At 24.4% G+C, this 21651-nt stretch overlaps 1 protein-coding gene across 1 annotated transcript in view; it reads right to left on the reverse strand.

Annotated features, from left to right (window-relative positions):
- Nucleotides 1-21651, reverse strand: part of LOC114121247 (transmembrane channel-like protein) — a 77124-nt gene that overhangs the window by 51444 nt on the left and 4029 nt on the right. Inside the window, exons 2-3 of the mRNA XM_050203345.1 lie at nucleotides 1215-1341; nucleotides 156-336 (exon numbers count right to left, since the gene is read on the reverse strand). Coding sequence (XP_050059302.1) covers nucleotides 156-336; nucleotides 1215-1341 — 308 coding nt within the window. The remainder of the gene's footprint in view (nucleotides 1-155; nucleotides 337-1214; nucleotides 1342-21651) is intronic.

Genomic DNA, 21651 nt, shown 5'->3' on the forward strand with positions numbered 1-21651 from the left:
TCAGTCCTACTATTAATATATTACGAAAATAACTAGAACAATAGATTTAATGATTCAATTTGTGAATTTACTATTTTTTCTTATGAATTTGATTTAATGAATTATAATTGTTCTATATATTTTTATAGTTTATATATTAACGCTATGAAACTCACTCTCCGGAGCTGGTTGTAAAAGCTGACGATCTTCTTCGATCCGATATTAAACTAGCATCATCGGGTAGCATTGAAGATACAGGAGAAGACGATCTTCTTTGCTTTAGGTGTTTGCCTTTTCTAACACTGAGCCGTTTATGAAGTATCGCATTTACACTAGCTGAATAATCCTCATCGTTTTCTAAAGAAAAGCCAATTAATGAAAATACATTTTATTATTATTAATACAAAGTGTAAGTCTAAAATATTACATTTAAATACAATTTTAACAATATGAATTAATAATAGCTGATTAATTAATAATACTGAAGAATCCATATAAATAACAAGTTGAACATCGTGCTTAATAACTGAATTATATGTCAATTAAGGGTAATGAACTAATTTTGTTGGGAGTAGTTTCTGGATGAATTTTGAATTTAAGTAAATAAACACTCAAACAAGTTCGTTTATTGTGTAATTTTAAATTAAGTATAATATGTTTTAAAATTCTAGATACTACATTTTTTTAATGAACAAGTACATACAATTACATATTTATTACACTTTTACCTAATTATTGCAAATTATATGATATGAGCATATGACATTATATTTATAACCAGATTTTATAACTTTTACTTATCTCATTAGCTTTATAGTATTAATTATAGACAACTAATAACCCATTTGTAAAAGATTCAGAGTCTTTACTATTAAGTTGGTTTTCATAATCGTATTGTCTTACAACAAATATTATGCCTATTAATACACTATAATGTTCAATATTTATTTAACTAATATATTGTTTTATTTAATCATAGGATTATAGGTCAAATATAATGTAATTTTAAAAACGTAAAACAAACTATAGACAAAGATATAATAAATATTTGATTAAAGAGTTTTATTTATTTATATACATTTTTTAAATTATACAGATTACATCCTACTTCAGTATTTATATGGGTCATAGTACACTGAATGGGTAAAATTTCCCAATGGATCGTTGCCCAATAACTCACATTTTAACCGTAATATTTGTATATATCGTTGTGAACAAGTACTAATTCTACGTACCATCCGAATGCGCCCGGCTGGCTGAAAACCGAACCTTTTCTATCGAATGTCCTCTGCTAATACTCATGTCGTCATCAAAAAACAATTCTGTTGTCGACGAATCACGTGGACCTGGTGACACTATCCCCTGTAATTTTAAATCATTACAGTCATAATATATATGTAGTCGTTCATAGTTCAAATTACTTCAAAGAGATCAAAATCTTAAAATGTTTAAACTAAGCCTTATATGGCATGATATTATAATATTTACTGTCACATTGTATGTGTATGCGTGTGTATTATGTATGGATAATTAGTACAATATACATATTATTATAATAATAATTATTATTAAATGTAAAATGCTTATAAGTTATATAATAAAATACAGAACAGCGTGCGTGAAACGTCGTTCGGTCGGGGGATGCCGCGCGAGTCCATTTTGGGCGAAATCGCGTGCAACGTCTCGCCGACATAGTATAATAATTGACGGTTGTTGTGCCACCATTAAGCAGATTAAACACTCCCTCCCCGTGACACCATCCCGATGAACCTTATCACCCTCGACCTGGAGAACCCTTACCGTGCATCATCCCCCACTACGTCTCCCGCCAGAGTTAATTAAACGTTACACAGGGCAACAGTAAAATTATTATTATTACGAAACCGCCACCACCTGGAATTTGTGTCGTTTTTAGATTTTGCGAACGCAATCAACGGCTCGTCTTGATGGAATTCCGCGACCCGTAGTAAGGACACAGTGTGTAATAATTTATCATTTTGCACGTACGCCTATATAAAAACGACAATCAACTTCGTGACGTTCGAACAACACCGTGGATATGAATGCTGTATCGGTGTGGCATTACGGATTTCCGTTATATGTACATTTTGTATTATACCTATGTGCACGTAAAATATTATGTGTACACACTGTTGATCGGCTGAACAAATTAACTCCAGGCTGAGGACATGCTCATCTGACTTTATTATAAAGCTATCAATATAAAATATTATCCAATTGTCGTCAGAACGAAAAGAAATCTATCGTAAACGTCAGTCGATGTTTGTATAATAGATTGTTATCAGACCATCCTGTTTGTATCTGTTATGCCTGAATCATTATGGGTAGAGTCCTGTGGCGATATAAACTTCTTTGTTTTTAAAATTAAGAACTTTTATTTTTGCTATAAAGTGTTAAGATGATTTTTTTTTTCAAAAATGTCGGATATAGAACAATAATATAGAAATTCGATAAAGTATTATTATATTATATAGTTTCAGAGTTATTGACATTACCTAGATACAAGGATAAAAGGCTTAGATAAGACTATGAAAAAACTTTAAGCATTTTCTAATTTGTAAACATTATCTGAATAATATAATAAATTAATATGTAATATACTAAAAAATCTAACATATTTTTTATATTTCATTTCTAATATTTTATAAACCCTATAACTTTGTAGTCTAATTACTAACAATCACACGGAGTCAGCGCCGTTATATTATATTATGCTATTTTAATCAAATATAACATAGAGACGACTAAAAGTTATTATTAAGAATAACTTATTATCATTAAATAATACATATTATTATTATATTATTAATTAACGGACTACGAGAAATTAACTACGGTAATATGGTGCATAAAAGAATAAATATCGTGTATAAAATTTAAAACGCGATATTAAAGTAATTTCAAGCATAAAGTATTATTTTCGATTTCAATAGTTACAAATTTAAATAAAAATTGATGGATAAAAATTTAATATTGAAATTTTAAAAATTAACATTAAACTGAAGTTAATGACAAAAAAAATAATGTTTAATAAAAATAAGCAATAATAGTAACTGTCAACAATATTTTTACATAGGTACTTAATGTTTTTTATTTAATTTTATTTAAAATCAATCATCAAATATGTGTTACATATATTATATTATCATAGTACAACAAATTTTAAATATATTTTATAAAAAAAAAAAACAGAGACATTTTAACTAATACTTTAAAATTATAAAATATCAACCAATATGTATGTTCAGTTACTATTATTAATAATATGGGTCCAATATAGAACATCTTCTCTTTCCGTTAATATTAATCCTCTGTGATATATTACTATCGTAACACCGCACTAACTGATTTTAACAATAACAAAAACAAATATACAATTATAAAGTTTAATGCAAAACTCGTACATTTATTTAAAAACTTTATTTCCAATTATTTGAGCATAATACTCAATTTGAATAGGTATCCTTATATCATAAGATTGTGCAATAGAATAGCTAAACGTCCAAGTACTTACGTTTTATGACATTTCCTTTTTTCTCCTTTGAATTCTATAAAACTTTGTTAGCAGATAGATCTAGACATTTTAGGGGTAAGTCTAGCATTGACTACAATCACGGTAGAAATAAAAAAGTAGTCATACTCATATAGTACGATGGTCATGCCACACCCACGATAATAACAACAAAGGGCTATATTATGGGAATTGTGACAACGACGACATACATTAATTTGTACAGCCGACTTCTCACGCGATCCTTTACAAATCGAGTGATAGGGTGAAAGCAACAGTTTTGCCTTTTTTCAATAGCCCATAATCAATATTATGACTCTAGATTAAACTACGAAACCAGTAATTTTTCTTATAAGCGTAATTAAAAAAGAAATAATAATAAAAAACATTATTTAACTAATATAAGAATCATGAATTATACAAAAAACAGGAAATTTTCTTCGTTGCATTGAACTCTTCATATAGACCATTTATAAGCGGGCACTCGAGTAAAAGAATAGGTTGTCTATGAAATATTTTCAGGCTTTTTTAGACAATTATAGTTTAGTCAGTAGATAAAAAAATAAATATGTATAATTTTTATACAATACATGTCATGTATATTTTACTGAATTATCCATTAATATTTGTATTTGAAAAATTGTTTACCGGCTAAAGGAGAATTGTTTTGTATATCCTGAGTATGAAAAAATAAGTATTATAATTCATACTTGTAAAGTCATAACCTAATAATATTAAAGACACTTTTTTTAAAAATAATATCATATTTCATTCATAGTTTAAAATAATATGTGATTATTTTAGTCATTTATTTTTATTCATATTTTGGTAATTAAATAGTGCTTAAAAAACATTACCCTCTCACCGATCTCCCATCCACCACCATAAATAGTTATTGGAAAAGTGTTTAAGTTTAAACATGAATACTATTTATACTACATATACGACATGCCACCAATATTATATGAGCGCGGTTTATAAATATTATTTATCATTGTAATAGTTTAACGTATAGATTTGATTTGAATTAAATTTTAAATCATTGTATATTAAGAATACCAGAACAGCATTTATTTCAAATGATAGTTTATACTGTGTAACATTTATATTATTATTATTTTCTAATTTGTTTGGTTGAATAGATTGTCATCGAAAATACATAGTATAGAGTATTATATAAATAGACTTTTAGTATAAATAGCTTAATATTTTAAATAAATTAGATTAAAATAAAAGAAGAAATTAAAAAATAAATAAATACATTTTGTCTAAACGTCATTCTGTAAATATTTACGTTTTTCTGTCATTTCCTCTAAATTTTCTAGATTATTTTTAAAACTACTAAATTTTAATTCTCTTAGATTATGAATAAAAAAATATTTTTTGCCACAAGCATTTACTAATATTAGAGATTAGAGCTCTAAAACTAGATTTAACTAACAACAAAAAAAAAACACAAATACAAATATTGAAAACCAAATATGTAAAAATGATCCAAACAATTGAAACTTCAACTTGTATTTAAATCATTATGCATAAAAACAAACAATTATTTATTTCAGCTATTTTATAACACATATATTAGTATGATTTATAATTTATATTAAATTCATTATTATATAACATTTTTTTTTATTAACAATACATATTATAATCACGAGAGTGATGTATTTAATATTAAACGTTTCAATAAATAATACGCAATGTCGCAATATATGTATGGAACGTAGTCATGTGAAACTATAACTATCAATAAAGAGATCACAAATATAATACAATAATAATAATTTTAAAACATAATGATATTCAGTATTGTAGGTCATGGGTGTGTCATTATGAACAAATTGATGTTATAGTGGTAGACAAAACATGTTGTGTATGGAATACTACTTCCTTTGATATTGAAATTAAAATTTTGTTTAATCCAATATTATTACAATCTACAAATTATACTATATAATTTACAAATAATCTATGCATACATTAAAATCGTACTCAACCCAAAGCTTAAAAAGGAATAATTTTAAAATGTAATTTAATATGTTTTATTCTTTGGTTTAATAATTTAGGATGAAGTTTTAAAACGACTCTACTTAATATACTTATGGAGTATGTGGTAATGTGGTAAAGTGGTATATTGTAATATAAACATAGAAGTGGATTGTATTGTAAAAAATAACTGCAACGGATTTTAGTCCAATATATTAGTTATTGATCTCATTAATTTATATACATAGAAATGTTTTTGATGTACACATTATTATTATTTATATTTAAATTTAGAGTATAACACAATTGGCTATTTAGTATTTATGTGTATGTCTTTGTTCAATTTTTCAGAAGTTTTAATTTTTTTAATTTAGATTCAACTAAATTAGAAGCTATCAAACAGATTATAATTTGGCATAGCTAGTATAATATTGTTGAAAATTAAATGAAATAAAATAATAATATATAAATGACAACTAGGGTATATTATAGGCTTAAGTTGTATATATCTATACCTAATATTAATAACAACGATCATTTTTTAGGTATGATAATGATTTTGTTATATAATATTTTATCATACAAACTAAAAATATGTTAGTGTATTATTTATTGTTCAATTGCTTATTTAAATTTAGAATCAATGAATTATTAAAATAAAATATTTTTCACCGTATATTAGTAATATGGCAATAACACAGTAGTATAATATAATTTATACTTAACCAAGGTTATTTCAACTCGTATTGTTATAAATATAATAGACAGTCACATCGTATCATTGTATTAAGTAACAGTATTGATATAATTGAAATAAAAATTCACTAATAATAGTAATAACGAATGAACAAATTTTTAATTCAACCAATAGTTCTATACAATTTTAACATACCTATTGATTATGTCCAATTTGCTTTTGGGTCTAAATTTGTATGATTAAGGTTAATAGTTAGTTATTCTTGATATATCACAAGCAAAACTTTACACAATGAACGAAACATATTATATATATTTTCAGAATTGGTATTATTCTCATTTGAACAAATTATTACCACAAACTATTCATACATTATTTCATTACATAATAAATTATATACCTACCTCCCATATACATACATAATTTTTATCTTTTAAAAAAAAAGAATTAAATTAGTATTTTTAAGTACTATAATAATAATAATTTGATATTGATCGTTTGTAATGGTTTGAAAGTTACTTATCGAGTGAAAAGATTGAAAATGTCTTACGTTTTCTCCATGAAAAGTAACAGACTGATGGCATTTCTTCTTATATTATCGATACTAGTTTAAGTAATTTCATTTATTGCACTAGTACTTTACTATACGTTAACATGATATTCTATATTATTCAAAGTGATATAAAACTCAATGAAATACTTATGCGCATACAATATGTAAAGTGTAAAACCTATACATTTTATTTCATATTATCGGAATCGAGAGAACATATTTATATCTAGAATTATGCTATATAATAAACTATGGTAGTTATTAAGTGTAGAATGTAGGACATATAGGTATTGCCATTATATTAACTATTAATTTTATATTTTTGTTGAAATTTCAAATGTAATATACATGTCAGACTTTGTAAGCAACTAGATTTTTAGAAAAATATTTAGTGAATATTTATTTGTACTTGTATTGTAAAAAAAACAATTATATTTATTTTTATAATAATTAATCAAGTATACTTAACGTTACAATATGTAATATAAAACATATATTCACTATTTATAGTCTTTTTAAAATTAAATATTTTTATGTAATAACTAATGCTTATTCTACCTACTATTCTGAAACAGAACTGGGTGACGGTGTTATATGATTGTGATTTAAATTCTGTACATTTTGTTTTAACAACGCCAACTACATTAATAGCATGTTTTATTGAAATTGCATGCACAATATGTTGTGTTAGTGTGTTACAATAAACAATATTATAAAATAACTCAATATTATATAAAGTATCATAATATTGTATCATACTAATGCAATCTGTGTAAGCGTCCTAACCGATTTTTTAAAAAAAACTAAACTTTACTTTAAAGATAAAATTAATTTTTTTTTTTAATAAAAACAATCACAAGTATAACTATTAAACTATAAAAATCTATTATTTAAACTATTCACAAGTGCATATGAAGTGTGTATTGCTCAACAATGAAAAAACATGTAGTTATAAGTTATCACTAAAATCTAATTTTTTTTTTTTTAATCAGCATCTCTTAGATATTATTTAATTTTCAAACTATTTACCTTTTTTTAGCTATTTATTTATCTTTTAAATGTTTAATTCATATGATTAAAATATAATAAAACACAAGATAAGAATTAAACAAATTTTAAATATCAAAATATATTCAAAAGACATTTTTTTTATTCTCAATATTTTTAAGATATTTTGTCAAAGTTTGACAAATATGGATATTTAAACGATTATTTCCTTAACGATTGTAGTAAGATTTCTGTGATTCAAAACATATTAATAATAAATACGTGGAATTTTTCGATAGTTGGTATATTTTTATATTCCTTCTATAAATAATGATATTTTTAAAATATTTGAACTAATTTTAATCTATTTATTTCATGAATCTATTAGCATTACTCTACGGTACTTAACAATTGATATTCACGTATAAGTTAATAACAATAAATAATAATAATATATAATATTTGGAATATTTTTGTTAAAAATGAGTTAAATCTTTCGTATTACTAAAAGATTTAATCACTCATATTAATATTTTTAAATGTTCTCAGAACTAGAATCTGACACAGAATCAGCTCTGAATCGTTTTTACTTTCCAGAATGATTTATTAATTACGAGGTACATTCGAAATCTACTTTACAATAATGCGAGTTCTCCGAGTTTTTAATTAAATTTTATATAACGAAATTATCGATCACAGTTTTAAGCTTTATATGCAAATTTTTTCGCCCTACTCTGATTTGTTTTTTTTTTTTAATCAAACTTGTATTATCAATATTTTTCACGTTAATGATTTTTTTTTTTTACTGTACATGTTTTGCTTACAGTTTATAACCTTTTATGTGTACAAATTATTGATCGATTTTTCCCTACATATTAATAGTTAAATAAACTAGTTATGTTTAACGTGTGAACTTGTAATGAAAATGGTTAAATATGTAAATTAATTAACGACAACTTTGTAATGAATTGTTTAGAGCACAATCATTATAGTAAAATATAATAATATAAGTGAGCAATCTCCACAAAGATACACTCCAAATAATAATATAATATGGTAAATATATTAAATAATAAAAGAATAAAAAAAATGGAACACTAGACAAAAAAAAATATAAAGATTATAAATTATAAGAACACTACTAAACTGTCCATACGGAAATAATAATAATTTTGGATTTTTAAGTAATACAATTAAATTTTGCTCCTAAAGCTATGCTATAATTTTGTAGTTTTTAACATAATATTTATCATTTACATCAATATAATATTTTAGTATGTATACTTTATTAATAAATTAATAATTTAGTATAATATTATAGATGTTTTTTAATTAAGACTGTATCGAATTGTATTGTAATTTATAATATAATTCACCTAATTTATCACTTGAAACCAATAATTAAATGCAGTATTCTCGATGAATGAAATATACTCAGTTATTTTATCCTAAACCGTATTATTATATTATAGAAAATATTTGAAATATAAGCTTCAATTTATTAGAGTGTGTAATTTGAGACGCGATATTCGAGGACTTATTTTTGTAATATAATCACATAACATAATGACATATCATGTAGCTATTAAACTATATCATGAAATTATGACTGTTATTCTATATATATATATTTAACGCATAAGACAAACTCCAAATATTCTAATAATAATAATCAATCTACACCTGGTTTTACAAAATAATTCAATAATTCAACGCTCATTTTTTATCGATAAAAACAAAATTAATTAGTCCAATGTTTTCTACATAGTAAAATATTTTGTAATTTTCAAACCATCTGCGTGAACATATATTGAACAAATTTTAAATTTATAAAGTTTATATTAACGCGATCTTGTAATATAATATTCAAGTAATTTTCATTCCTTAATATTCTACGGTTTGTACAGGCAGCCAAATATGCATGTGTATATTCATTCAAAGTTGTTTTCTTTACAATATTGTCCAGTTTTCATAATCCAAAAAACTCCAATTATTGTTTTTTTTATAAGTGGGTGTATATTGACATAGTAATATAAACAACCTTTTATTACAATGTGTGCCATGTTACAGCGGTTCCCGAACTTTTTGTCCTCACAACGCCGTTATTAAGCTAAGATGTTCTCAGAGTGGTCTTACCCAATTCATAACATAACTTATCACAAGAAATAGAAAATATGAATAAAAAATTAAAAAATTGTTTATGGAAATCACCCTAATACAAAAATGAATTTTACCAGAAATAATAAGTCTCCTAATCGAGTATCGACATAATCTTAATAATTTCTGTCGCGGCCGTCGTCGGGTTTTAAAATGTATTTGTATACCACGGTGGCATGGCACTGTACTATGTTTCTTTTTATTTATTTATTTAATTAATTTTAAAGTATTCCTAGCATAGAGTAATCTATAAAGTAAATCGTGTACGATAAATGCAAATATTAATTGATGATCACATCAAATATTTTTCTTACTGTTATAGGTATTAATACATTATTATTATTATATTTTTTTTAAATTTATTATTATTATTATTATACACAATATATAATTATTTTTAGGTACAATAAGTGTATGTGATGAGGGCAACATGGCTTGAAAGACAGGAGATAAGAAGCCACCCAATGGAGACAATTAAGGACAGGAATTTATTTTTAAAACATTAGGAAAGGAGAATGAGATTGAGTGTGAAAGAGAGGGGAGTACACGTCGTTTTAAATAATTATTGGCTCACGACACCAGGTTAGTTTAAGATACCTTCTGAGGTCACCACTCACCAGAAATAGTGTTAGTGGAAAGTTTAGATATCAAAGGATTTCAATGGTTGTGTAATTAAGAATGTATGTGTTCGTAGAATATTTTTGCAACGTTTAAAACTGTTGGGATGGACACATAGTGCAGGGCTTTGGTTATTTGGAGAAGAGATTTGGATTGCAAACTTGGATTTTGTTTAAGTTAGAAGGTTTGTCTTCACCCCATAGTTAAATACCATACTCCCAGATCGGTTTGAGTAGGAGTTTATATAAAAGGACTTTGTTTTTTAAATTGATGTATTGTAATGTGAGATGATATCGTAGTTGGCGAGAGCGGTTATTTAAGAAAATCTTTTGATATGGGTGTATGAGTTGTCCAGGTAAGGCTGTGACGGACGTTTTGAACGATTGAGAGAGGCAAGTTATTGAGTAGATATAGAAAGACAGACATTCCACTATTATTATCATTAAAATTGAAAAGGAATATTATAATTTAAAATAAAAGTGTTTATATTTCTTTAAAACATTAATTTATTAATAAAATGCTTAATTTAAAATGATTTATTTAACGCAAACAATTATCATTAAATATTTATATTATTATTCAAATTTTAAATTGTTATCAATATTTGAACTTCAAATGTTAATAAAAAAAAAAATTATACCAATGTATTCTTATAATTTTTGAATTACTATAAGACTTACTTATGAGGAACATTGTATTATATTTTCAAGTATTTTGAATCGGCCAAAAAAATTGTATCGATATTTATAAAAAAGAATTAACAAAAACAAATATTTCAAATGCCTATAATTAATTAAAATAAGCGAAACATTTTGAAATTAAATTATGTAAAGAAAATGCCAATCTAAATAACTGGTAAAATTTTCATGTATTTACGATTTATTCTTTTTAAATAATAACAAATATTTAAAATCATTTGATCGTTACGTAATTTCGTAAAAATTTAAGATTCAAACGTATTTAAAATTTTTCCTACTATATGATGCTACGAGTTTTTTTGAAAAGCCAAAATTTTATTTTCGACACTTAAAAAAAAATACTTCAAAGAATCAAAAATTTCAGTTCTCTATAAATAACTCAAAAAAAGCCCAAATATTTTGAAAATTTATCTGCAAATATATAACGTTAATATTACCATTTGGTCATTTGGTGAAAATGTCATGTATTTACAGTGATTATTTTTTAAGTTGCAACCATATATAAAAAAATGGATTTAATCGAAAACTGGTTTTGCGTAAAAGTTCCTATTTTTCTCGATTTTTTTGAAAACTTTTGGAAAATGTTTACTTTAATGCACCAAGGATATTCACTTTGACATAGGAAATCACCCCCGAAGTTTGAAATTGAAACATTATATTTTGACAAGTTATGCTGTACATAGACACACAAAATAAAACTCACACTTCATTGTATCAGAATCTAAAAATTCACCACAATAAAGATATATTTCTGGGTACTTTTTTTCACAATTGAATGTATTTATAAATTATTGATCTTATTATTTATATTTTTACCCTAAATTTAAATTTAAATACGAATATTTTTAAAACGTCAAAATAATATATCAAAACACTTAAATATATGTATTTATTTTTAATATATAAACGACTTTAAAGTATAATATATAATATAATATATTAATATTTTATATATATATTTTTTAATGGATTTCTTAAAAACAAAGTAGAATATTTTATAATTTAAAATAAAAAAAACTAACTATTGATATAACAATGATAAGTTGCAATAAGTATTTTTATTTTTTCAAATAACTATTTTAAATGTACCAAATATTGTTCATTGAAATCTAATAATCGGTTAAAAATATAAAATACCAATCTTAAACATGAAATTAGCTTATTTCAAAGTGCATACGTATTAATAAAGAATAATTTAAATACGAACTATTACAATAAAACAAAAAGAAGTATAAGTACATAATTTTTTTTTATTAAATTTTCACTATTTTTAAGTTTTGATAGAAATCTTTTTTCACACTATAATTAATCATTTATTTTATTTTCTAACAAAAATTGACAAGTTCTTAGTGTATGAATTTCATGATGTCATACATATTAGTAAATAGTAATTATTGTACTTAGTCTTTAAATATAAAAAAATATATATACGTACTATACATAATACATATGTATACTATTGCGTGATCTAGTATATAAACCCAGAATCAAACTTGTATAATGATAAAGTATATTACGTATTACTATATAGATAGAAAAAGTTCTAACAATTTGGTCAACGTAAATAAAACACATTCCATAGAATTTAGATGAAAAATATATTAAAATTTGCATTGATTGCTAATTCATTTATATCATATTATACTTGTCAGTAAAATACAAAGAACATACATATATATTACGAAACTATAAATTAAATTCCATTTAGCTTTTGAAACTGTACTATCGTAACATTCGTAAAACAAGTATAATGTTAGATAGCGTTACTGTTACTTTATTTCGATTGTGTTATAATTCAAAAACAAAAATACTTAAATTAATAAAAAAAAAGTTTAATTAGAACATTGCTCGATGCAGAAAAGTAATTTAGTAATATATGATAAAGCTACCACCTATTACAGGGGGTACCTAGAAATTTTTTTCGGGGAAGGGGGTTCAATATTTTTACTAACACGTGCCTATTTTAAGTGTATAAGTTTTTATATGATATATATTGTATAATTTTTATTTTTCGGGGGGGGGGGGGTTGTACACCCAAAATCACCCTTTAGGCAATCCCTGACTTATTATAATACAAACACAATATTATTTTCTATCTATAAATATGCTACGTATCAGTTTTGTTACTATAAGTTGACATTTAAAAATTAAATATTAATAACTCATAATCTACTCAACAAAATGTAATTTTTATGTATCAAATTATTCAAATTTTCTATTTTAGGAAAAAGGAATTAAAATAGTAAACAAAAATAAAGATAGTAAAATGGTTTTTTTTTATGTATGTATATATAAAATACATTAAAACGAAGTTAATACCTACAAAAGCATATTATGAAAACATTGTAAACATAGTAAATACAAACTTACATGGTTAAAAAGTACCATAAAATGGTTTCTTTTTTATTAAACTCTCAATAGACAATATACTAAATTGATGAATATTCTAATATTACATTTAATTTTATGTTATTATTAGCTATTGTTGTAATATTTACAAAAAGTATTTTTTTCATTGATTACGTCAGTATACGTCAATACGCCAATAATTGTAGTATTATTTATGTACATAAATATTAAATATATGTTAATAATAATATTTATATAATTTAATATATAATTATTATTTATTTTTTAAGTATGTACAGTAAACTTATTAATACCTAAATGTATACAATAGCGCCATCTAACTTTGAAAATAATATAAATATAGGATAATGTTTAGCCATGTAAGTGTTATAAAAAGTAACTAGAGTACTATATAAAGAATAAAGATATAACAGTTTATAAGAAACAGACAACAGTCTAATATATCAATCGTTACTTTAAATTCAATATTACAACATAACCTGATAAATACTATGTACCTATTAATGATCTCAATATTGTAAAATAATATATTTAGTTAAATATTCATATTTTTTTTTTTTTACAAAGTCAATCTAAATTTAAAATAAAATACCTATCAAAATCTAGTGAATTTGCATATTAAATTATATTAATATAATTACGTATAGGATTCCATGTGTTTTTATATACATTTAAATACACATAACACAATATGTAAGATGATATAAATATATAGTGTATTAATTTTATAGTGTTATATTATTTATATGAATGCTTTTAATGCATATAAATTGCATTTTTTAAAGTAAATGTATACATAATATATACCATTAGATTTATGACAATTTTTATTAAATACAATTTATAAAATGTATTATAAACATTAAAAAATCAACAAATATAAGTATGTTATATTGTGTTGCAATCTCGTAGTAAAATAGTGTACTATATAAGAACTATAAGTAGCAAATCTAATAGTAATAGTTACAACAAATTATATGGTGTTTATTATTTTTTATAAAACATGCTTTATTAGAAAGTATTCGACATAAATTAATGAATAAAAATATCATTAACTAGGTAATTTTTATTATAAAAGTGATAATATCTAATCTAAAAGTCTTAACTAACAATCAATATATTCTATACTGAGGTAAGTAATAATATATGGAATATATTTTCTTTTTACTGAATTAATAACTGCCAAAAACGTATGAAAATAATCCCACCAACCAATAACCACCGCCACTCAGAATAACTAAAAACTAAATAATGAATATGAAAAAAAAAACATTCAATACAATTAAATTGCGAAAACAATTTGCAGGGATTAGGAAGATTTAACTATATTTAAATAGGTTTTTGAATTCCAGCCTTGAGATGAAGACTTCTATTTATAATACATCCGCCACATATAAACTATACGATAACAACTACTAATCGTAAATCTTAGTTTTTAATTTCGTGAATTTGCGTGTGACTTTTCACAAATAAAAATTCTTAAAAGCCTAAATTATGAAAAGTATGCAGAAAATCTTATCATTGATTATCAACTCAATACATTTTTAATAAATAATTAACGTTAAAAATTAATTATAAAAAATAAAAGGATTAAAAAACAAACCATAACGATCAGCGGGCGTATCGTATAGGCATTTTAATAGCATACATGCTCGCTATAATAATATAACAATGTTTGATAATGTTTGATAAGGAATTATCGTAATCTCATACAATATATTGTATAAATATTAAATATATAATATTAATATATTATTGGTATAAATTATTTAATTTAAGTTAGTTAAAAATTAAATTTTCAACTTATTAGGCAAGGTATTTATAATAATAGATTATTTTTATTTTTGTACTATACTACTGTAATCAATTTCACTTTCATAAATTTTAAAAATGTTGTTAATAATTTATTGCTTGTGTAACTAATATAGTAATATCGGAAGTCCCCTTCTCATCACAATATTGCTTAAGGAGAGGGGCAATCAGTTCAGTTCATATTATCTTTTATATTAGTATTTAATATGTATGCTACTTAAGTTGAGTTTAATAAATTATTATTATTAATATAATCATCTGTAAGACTTAGCATATTTTTTCCATCTCATTATAGGTTTTATTGGTTATTTTATTTTAATCATAGTGTGATTATTCTGTTTAAAACTTAAACTAAATTTATAAGAAAGTTAGAGACGAAATAGCCAATAGCATAATAAAAATATATATAGTTTTAGTAGTATAAATCGTGTATAATCAGGAGACAATTGTTTTACTTAATTTTAAGTATTTTACTTAAAAAAAACAAAACAAAACAAAATCCTGATAAATTTTCGTAATCTTATAAATTATAATACCTTAACTAATCATATTTTATAATATAATAGAAATATAAAAAATATTTACTATGCAATATGTCAAGTTATAAAAGAAAACGTGAAAATAATAAAAATGTCTATAAAAAAATTACCATTACCTTGTCGATATTGGACATGACGTGAAATTGGCAAGTGAGTAAAAAGAAAATTGTAACTAGGTAAATATATGTCAATAATAACTTTATCACAAATATAAGTCGACATTTGAAAAAAATTATATGATAAATCAAAATCTAATGTAGTAATGAAAAAAAATGTCGAGAGGCGACAGCTGCACAAAATATAATCATATTACGTGTAATAACATTTCATGCACGTATTTGTTCTTGTATTTTATTCTATTATCCAGTTTCTATAATTTGTATTATTACAGTGTTCTCTTATTTATTATTTATTATTCAAAAAATGATTGTTTATAGATAATTTTTTGTGTTAAACGTATTTATTTATTTTACATCTAAATATTTATTTTATAGTTAATAAAAACTTGCTTATTTATATTCAATAAATTATATTTGATGTAACATATATTTTATTAATTTAAATTTCGTAAAATTATGATAAATTGAATCCATTTTAAAGGACATTGTTAAAATGTATGAATAAATTATTATGATTAATAATATACCTTTTATCCAATGCCTTGTATCTCATTAGCAAATAAAATACAATAATATATGCAATATATCTTCTGTTTTAGATGTAATTAATTTAAATTCAAGAACAAAATATCATTCATTTTATGATATCGTCTCTATAGTTCTAGTAAAACACATATAAAATTATGCAATTTAAATTTAATTTAGTAAAATTATAAAGCATTGTGTTCGCTAAATAACTGAATTTGGTATATTTTCCACCACAAGCAAAAAAACATTTTAAATACGTCTAAAAAATATATTATTTTACTCAAATATGTATTTATTACTAAATATCGTAAGATAAATCAATTTTAATCTTTATATTAATTTAATATCATATTTCTATTGGAATCAGGAGACTGGCGTGTTATTTACAACTAAAATTGTAGATACGACATATTGCAATTGTGTACTTACGTGTTATTGAAGTATTTTATTTCTTTGTAATTGCATGTTATTATTAAGATCAGCTTTAAAAAAAAAGTCTGTGTTTATTGTCTTATAACCATCCTTTTTAAACGGTGAATTTTTTTACAAAATGTTCAAAGAAAAATTATTTAAATGAAATACAAAAGTTCAAACTAGCTTTTAAAAAAAGACTTAGGGTTTTAGCCGCACTTTCTTAGGATTAAACTGCGTAGATACGGAACGATATTTTCAAGTTTTTTCGTAGATGCGTGATATCACTAAAACTCAATTTTCATGGAAGAAATAAGTTTTTCATTAAAATGTATAACAACGAAAAATGTGCGCAAAGAGGTTCTACATATATTCATTTAAAAACCTCGATTTCATTAAAAATAAAGTTCCATGGTATTGTAGTAGTTAACAAATTTGGTTTTATTTTGATGAATTAATGGTATAAACTTAATATTATACTTGATCTTTAAATCATTTAAATTATTAAAATACCCAACACAACGGATAATTAAAATGATTCCGTAATAGCGTTTTTGTTGGTGAATACCCGTTAAATAAACATTTTACTGTGTAACAACTGGTGTGTAAAATACATTAATAATATTAAATACAATACAAGTCAGCATTGACGTTTTGGCGGTGTATATTAATGTAAGGGAGATCTAAATGACCGGATGAAGCTTTTGATCCGTTTCTCTAATAATATTAGCTTTTATATGTTAAATCCCATAGGACACGTCATAAATTCAAGAACATATCATGAAATCGAAAACTATATAACCTTTAAACTATGTATTATAATTTATAATAAAATGCACTGAAGTACTTAACTAGTTATTATTAACATACAATATTTAGCTAGTTTTTATTATATCAAACACCCTATATTCTATGTACGTAGGTATACTATTCTGTATTAAAAACAAAAAAACTCTAATTTAAGTACCTACCTGTTATGGAAAATGGAAATCACTAAATAAATTTTATTGTGACAATATTTTTGATATCGCTTTTAAATGCTTTATTATTTATTTGCTATAAGTTTTACGTTAGGTTGATTTAATTTTTGTCAACAATTTTATTTATTGTATTATTAATATTTAATTACTATAATAATATATTATACTTATACTATATTATATTTATTTATAAATAGATTTAAAAACCTTTTTGGTAAATAGAATGAAATATAATACATAATAATAAATAATAATTGCAAATAAAAAATTAGATATTTTGTATAAAAAATAATGTTTAATTACCGTGGCTATTCAAGTTAGATTAATGATAACAATATTATGCAATTAATTATTATAATGATATTAACTGGATTTTACTTTTAATTTGATTTAATGTTGGATGAAATTAATATGATTTCTGTGGTAATTATTTATTTATTGCATTCAAAATTCCGGTTTACGATACTACTTTTTATTTTACCAAAAAAGAGGCATTTAAAAATATAGAAGTCGTGTATACCTCACAGGTACACGAAACTTAAACTTTTCAATAAAGTTAAAAGCATCAATCAAACCATTGAAAACCTTGTAGAAAAAAATAAATCACTTATTTTTCACCTGTTTTTTTAACAATGTTAAGATAGTAACCTAATTATTATTGACTGAGCCAATTTTTTCATAACTTAAGAATTTATTAAATTGATCTTTTACTTCTTAAATATTTAGAATATCTACAATGTAGATTTTACATACTAGGTGAATAATTTGCGCGCGGGCACGATTTTTAAATTTAAATTGCCTTGAATTTTATTCGCTAGAACATAAATCTTCGTCACTATACAATTTTTACGTGGTTAAAATTCGCGTCGAACCTTAATCAAACATTCGTCCAGTGTGAATAGACCCATTCAAAACAACGTGTTTAATTTTAGCCGTTTTGGGCGAATGTTCGCCCAAAATTAAGTATGCGCGAACAGTCGCGGACGATGGCGGATTTTATCCGCTCGTTTTACATAGTGTGAATGGTCTAATTTAATATAAGCTGTTTAATTTTAAGCCAACGTTTACGGCGATTTAAAATCGCGTCCGCGCGCGAACTATTCGCCTAATGTATAAACACCGAGTTTCATATTGTTATACTATAGCGCATTCTTGGTGCGAACGTATTAACAAAGTATGAAAGATGTTGTAATTAACTTTTGACTTTTGAGTGATTATCACATTTCCAAAAAAAAATAATGTGAATAGATTTGTGGTATAAATAGGTAACAAACCGTCTTAAAATGGGTCTACATATTTTAAAAATATCGTTACGTAGGTATAGTAAAACTAAATTAATATTATACGTAAAATGTATGTCTCCGACACTAATAATAGGATTTTATGACGTACATAATATTCGTAAAAAATAATATTAAAAAGTTTAAATTGTACAAACAAATAAGTCAATTAGTATGATAGAAGTATTCTGGCGAGTGGCGATACTTATTTCTGGTATTTCACGTGTAGGTATTTTTAATTTTACAGTTTAAGGATTTTTGTGTGAATTTTAAAGCTAACTTGAATATTCACAAACAGTCGAAAAAGTTAGATAAGTTAGAAAAGTTGATAGTGGCTAGGACTGCTGAAAAAAATGTATTTCTAGTCCCTTTAAGTAATTTTTATTTAGTAAGACATAAGAGTATCAGTAGTATCATGCAAGTTTTTAAAACACTTTCAACGCCACGGTCGACGGGTAGTCGACATCATAAAAAATAGCCCTGATCTCCGGTGTCGGCTATCCGTCGGAAAATAAACTGTTATGAAACTGTATGATTCATAATTTTGACTGACCATCTTAACGTTTTAAAATGAATTATAATTTGTAGGCGATCAGTGCTATCCCAAGAAGCCAAGAATATAACTGGTTTATGTTTTTGTTTACTTTTAGCAGGTTGACTGCCACGCAAAAACTACGAGACTTGCTATTATCAACGAATGGGATCTAATAACTCTACAGTTACTCTTTTACTGTCGGACTTTGTAGGGTTCTGAGAACCGTCGAAATACATAGTTTTATATGGGAAAATACTTCGACGTGGCCTTGAAAGTTCTACGAAATGATTTTGAGATATAATGTCTCTCTATACAATATATATATATATATATTTATATATAATTATGAAATAAAATCTATTTTTATTTTAACGAGCTTGTTTTCCAAAAATCAAAATACAAGAATTCGTGAAAAATGATAATGACCATCTCGTCAAAGTCTTTGTAGGGTCATTCACCCTACTTAGCAATCAACCTGTTATAGTGTTGGTTTATTTTTTCCCCGAAATGACGACGTCGCCGAACGTCGATAATAACAACTATAATATACCGTATATTGTACTAAATTATTATTATTACTTGATATAAATAAAATAATATTAATAACTTGAAGCGTTTTAATACAAAATATTTTCTTATGTATACAGCGTGTTCTTACCATATACAGAGTGATTAGAAAATATAAAATATAAATAGGTATATATTATATAAAAAATAGTCTTATATTCATTGAAAAAACGTGTTTTATCTTCGCAAACAATAATTAATTCGAAAAAATATTTAATTAAATGTTAAATGCCTAGACACTGAGATAGATAAGAATATACTGGAGCGCGGACTGGAGTGTAAAAACGGGCCGGTTACCCGACTCAATGTATGGCAAGAAATTATATGCAATTGGTATGAGTAAATAAATGATTTTCAGGTAATTTGTATTTTTATTTTTGGTAAATATTAATTTTAAGTACATAAAAAACAAAAATTTTGGTACCCAAGTTAACGTAATACGTCCGTTTATCCCAGAGTTATGTGAAGTTAAAATGTGTAGTTTTTCAATGTTATTTTTATGGAAGTTCAATTTCATGGCAACGGTACCGGGATAGCGGCAGTTGAGACGGCCCGTTTTTCGCAACAAACGAACATAGGCGAGTCCGCGCTTTAGTATATATTATTATCTATCTCAGTGTACCTAGATTAGGATAGTCATCAAATCAGATGAATTATCAAGTCACGAGTAGAGTGCGGATTTCTAGTCAATTGCATATTTTTGGATTTTTGTCAGTAATCTTTATGAATCATAATAACTTGAAGATGTTGGCGAAATTATTTTTTGTACATTTCTGCACATTTAATGGTTATTGCATATTTTTACATATTTTTACAACATGTAAAATCTATTGCATGTTAAACCGAAAATTTAAAAAAAAAAAAATGTATAAAATAATATTTTATTGAGTAGAAATATTAAAAATAATTTTGTTGGCATTAAATAATAACGTAAATAAAGATAAGATGAGTAATCGATTGCAATAAACATTTGTGTCCACTAATATAATCTTTATTGATCTTGCGGTATTAGTTAGTTATCGACAAACTACTGAATACGTCGTTTATCGTTTAATCCGTAAATCGTGAACAAGCCGAAAATAAGTAGTTCAATTGGAGTTTGAATAGATTTCCTCAGCAAAAAAAGACACTAAAGTTTTCACTACTAACGGGAAAATATTACTTTGCAGTCCTTGTGAAAAATCTATTGTTTGTGATTTAAAATTTTTTTTTCATTAAATATCATTTAAGTAATTAATTATTTGTCAATAAATTATTTATTTTTTATTATTAATTAATTAATACATTTTAAATAATTAAA

The sequence above is a fragment of the Aphis gossypii genome, chromosome 3 (genome assembly GCF_020184175.1).
Source record: "Aphis gossypii isolate Hap1 chromosome 3, ASM2018417v2, whole genome shotgun sequence".
Lineage (NCBI taxonomy): Eukaryota > Metazoa > Arthropoda > Insecta > Hemiptera > Aphididae > Aphis > Aphis gossypii.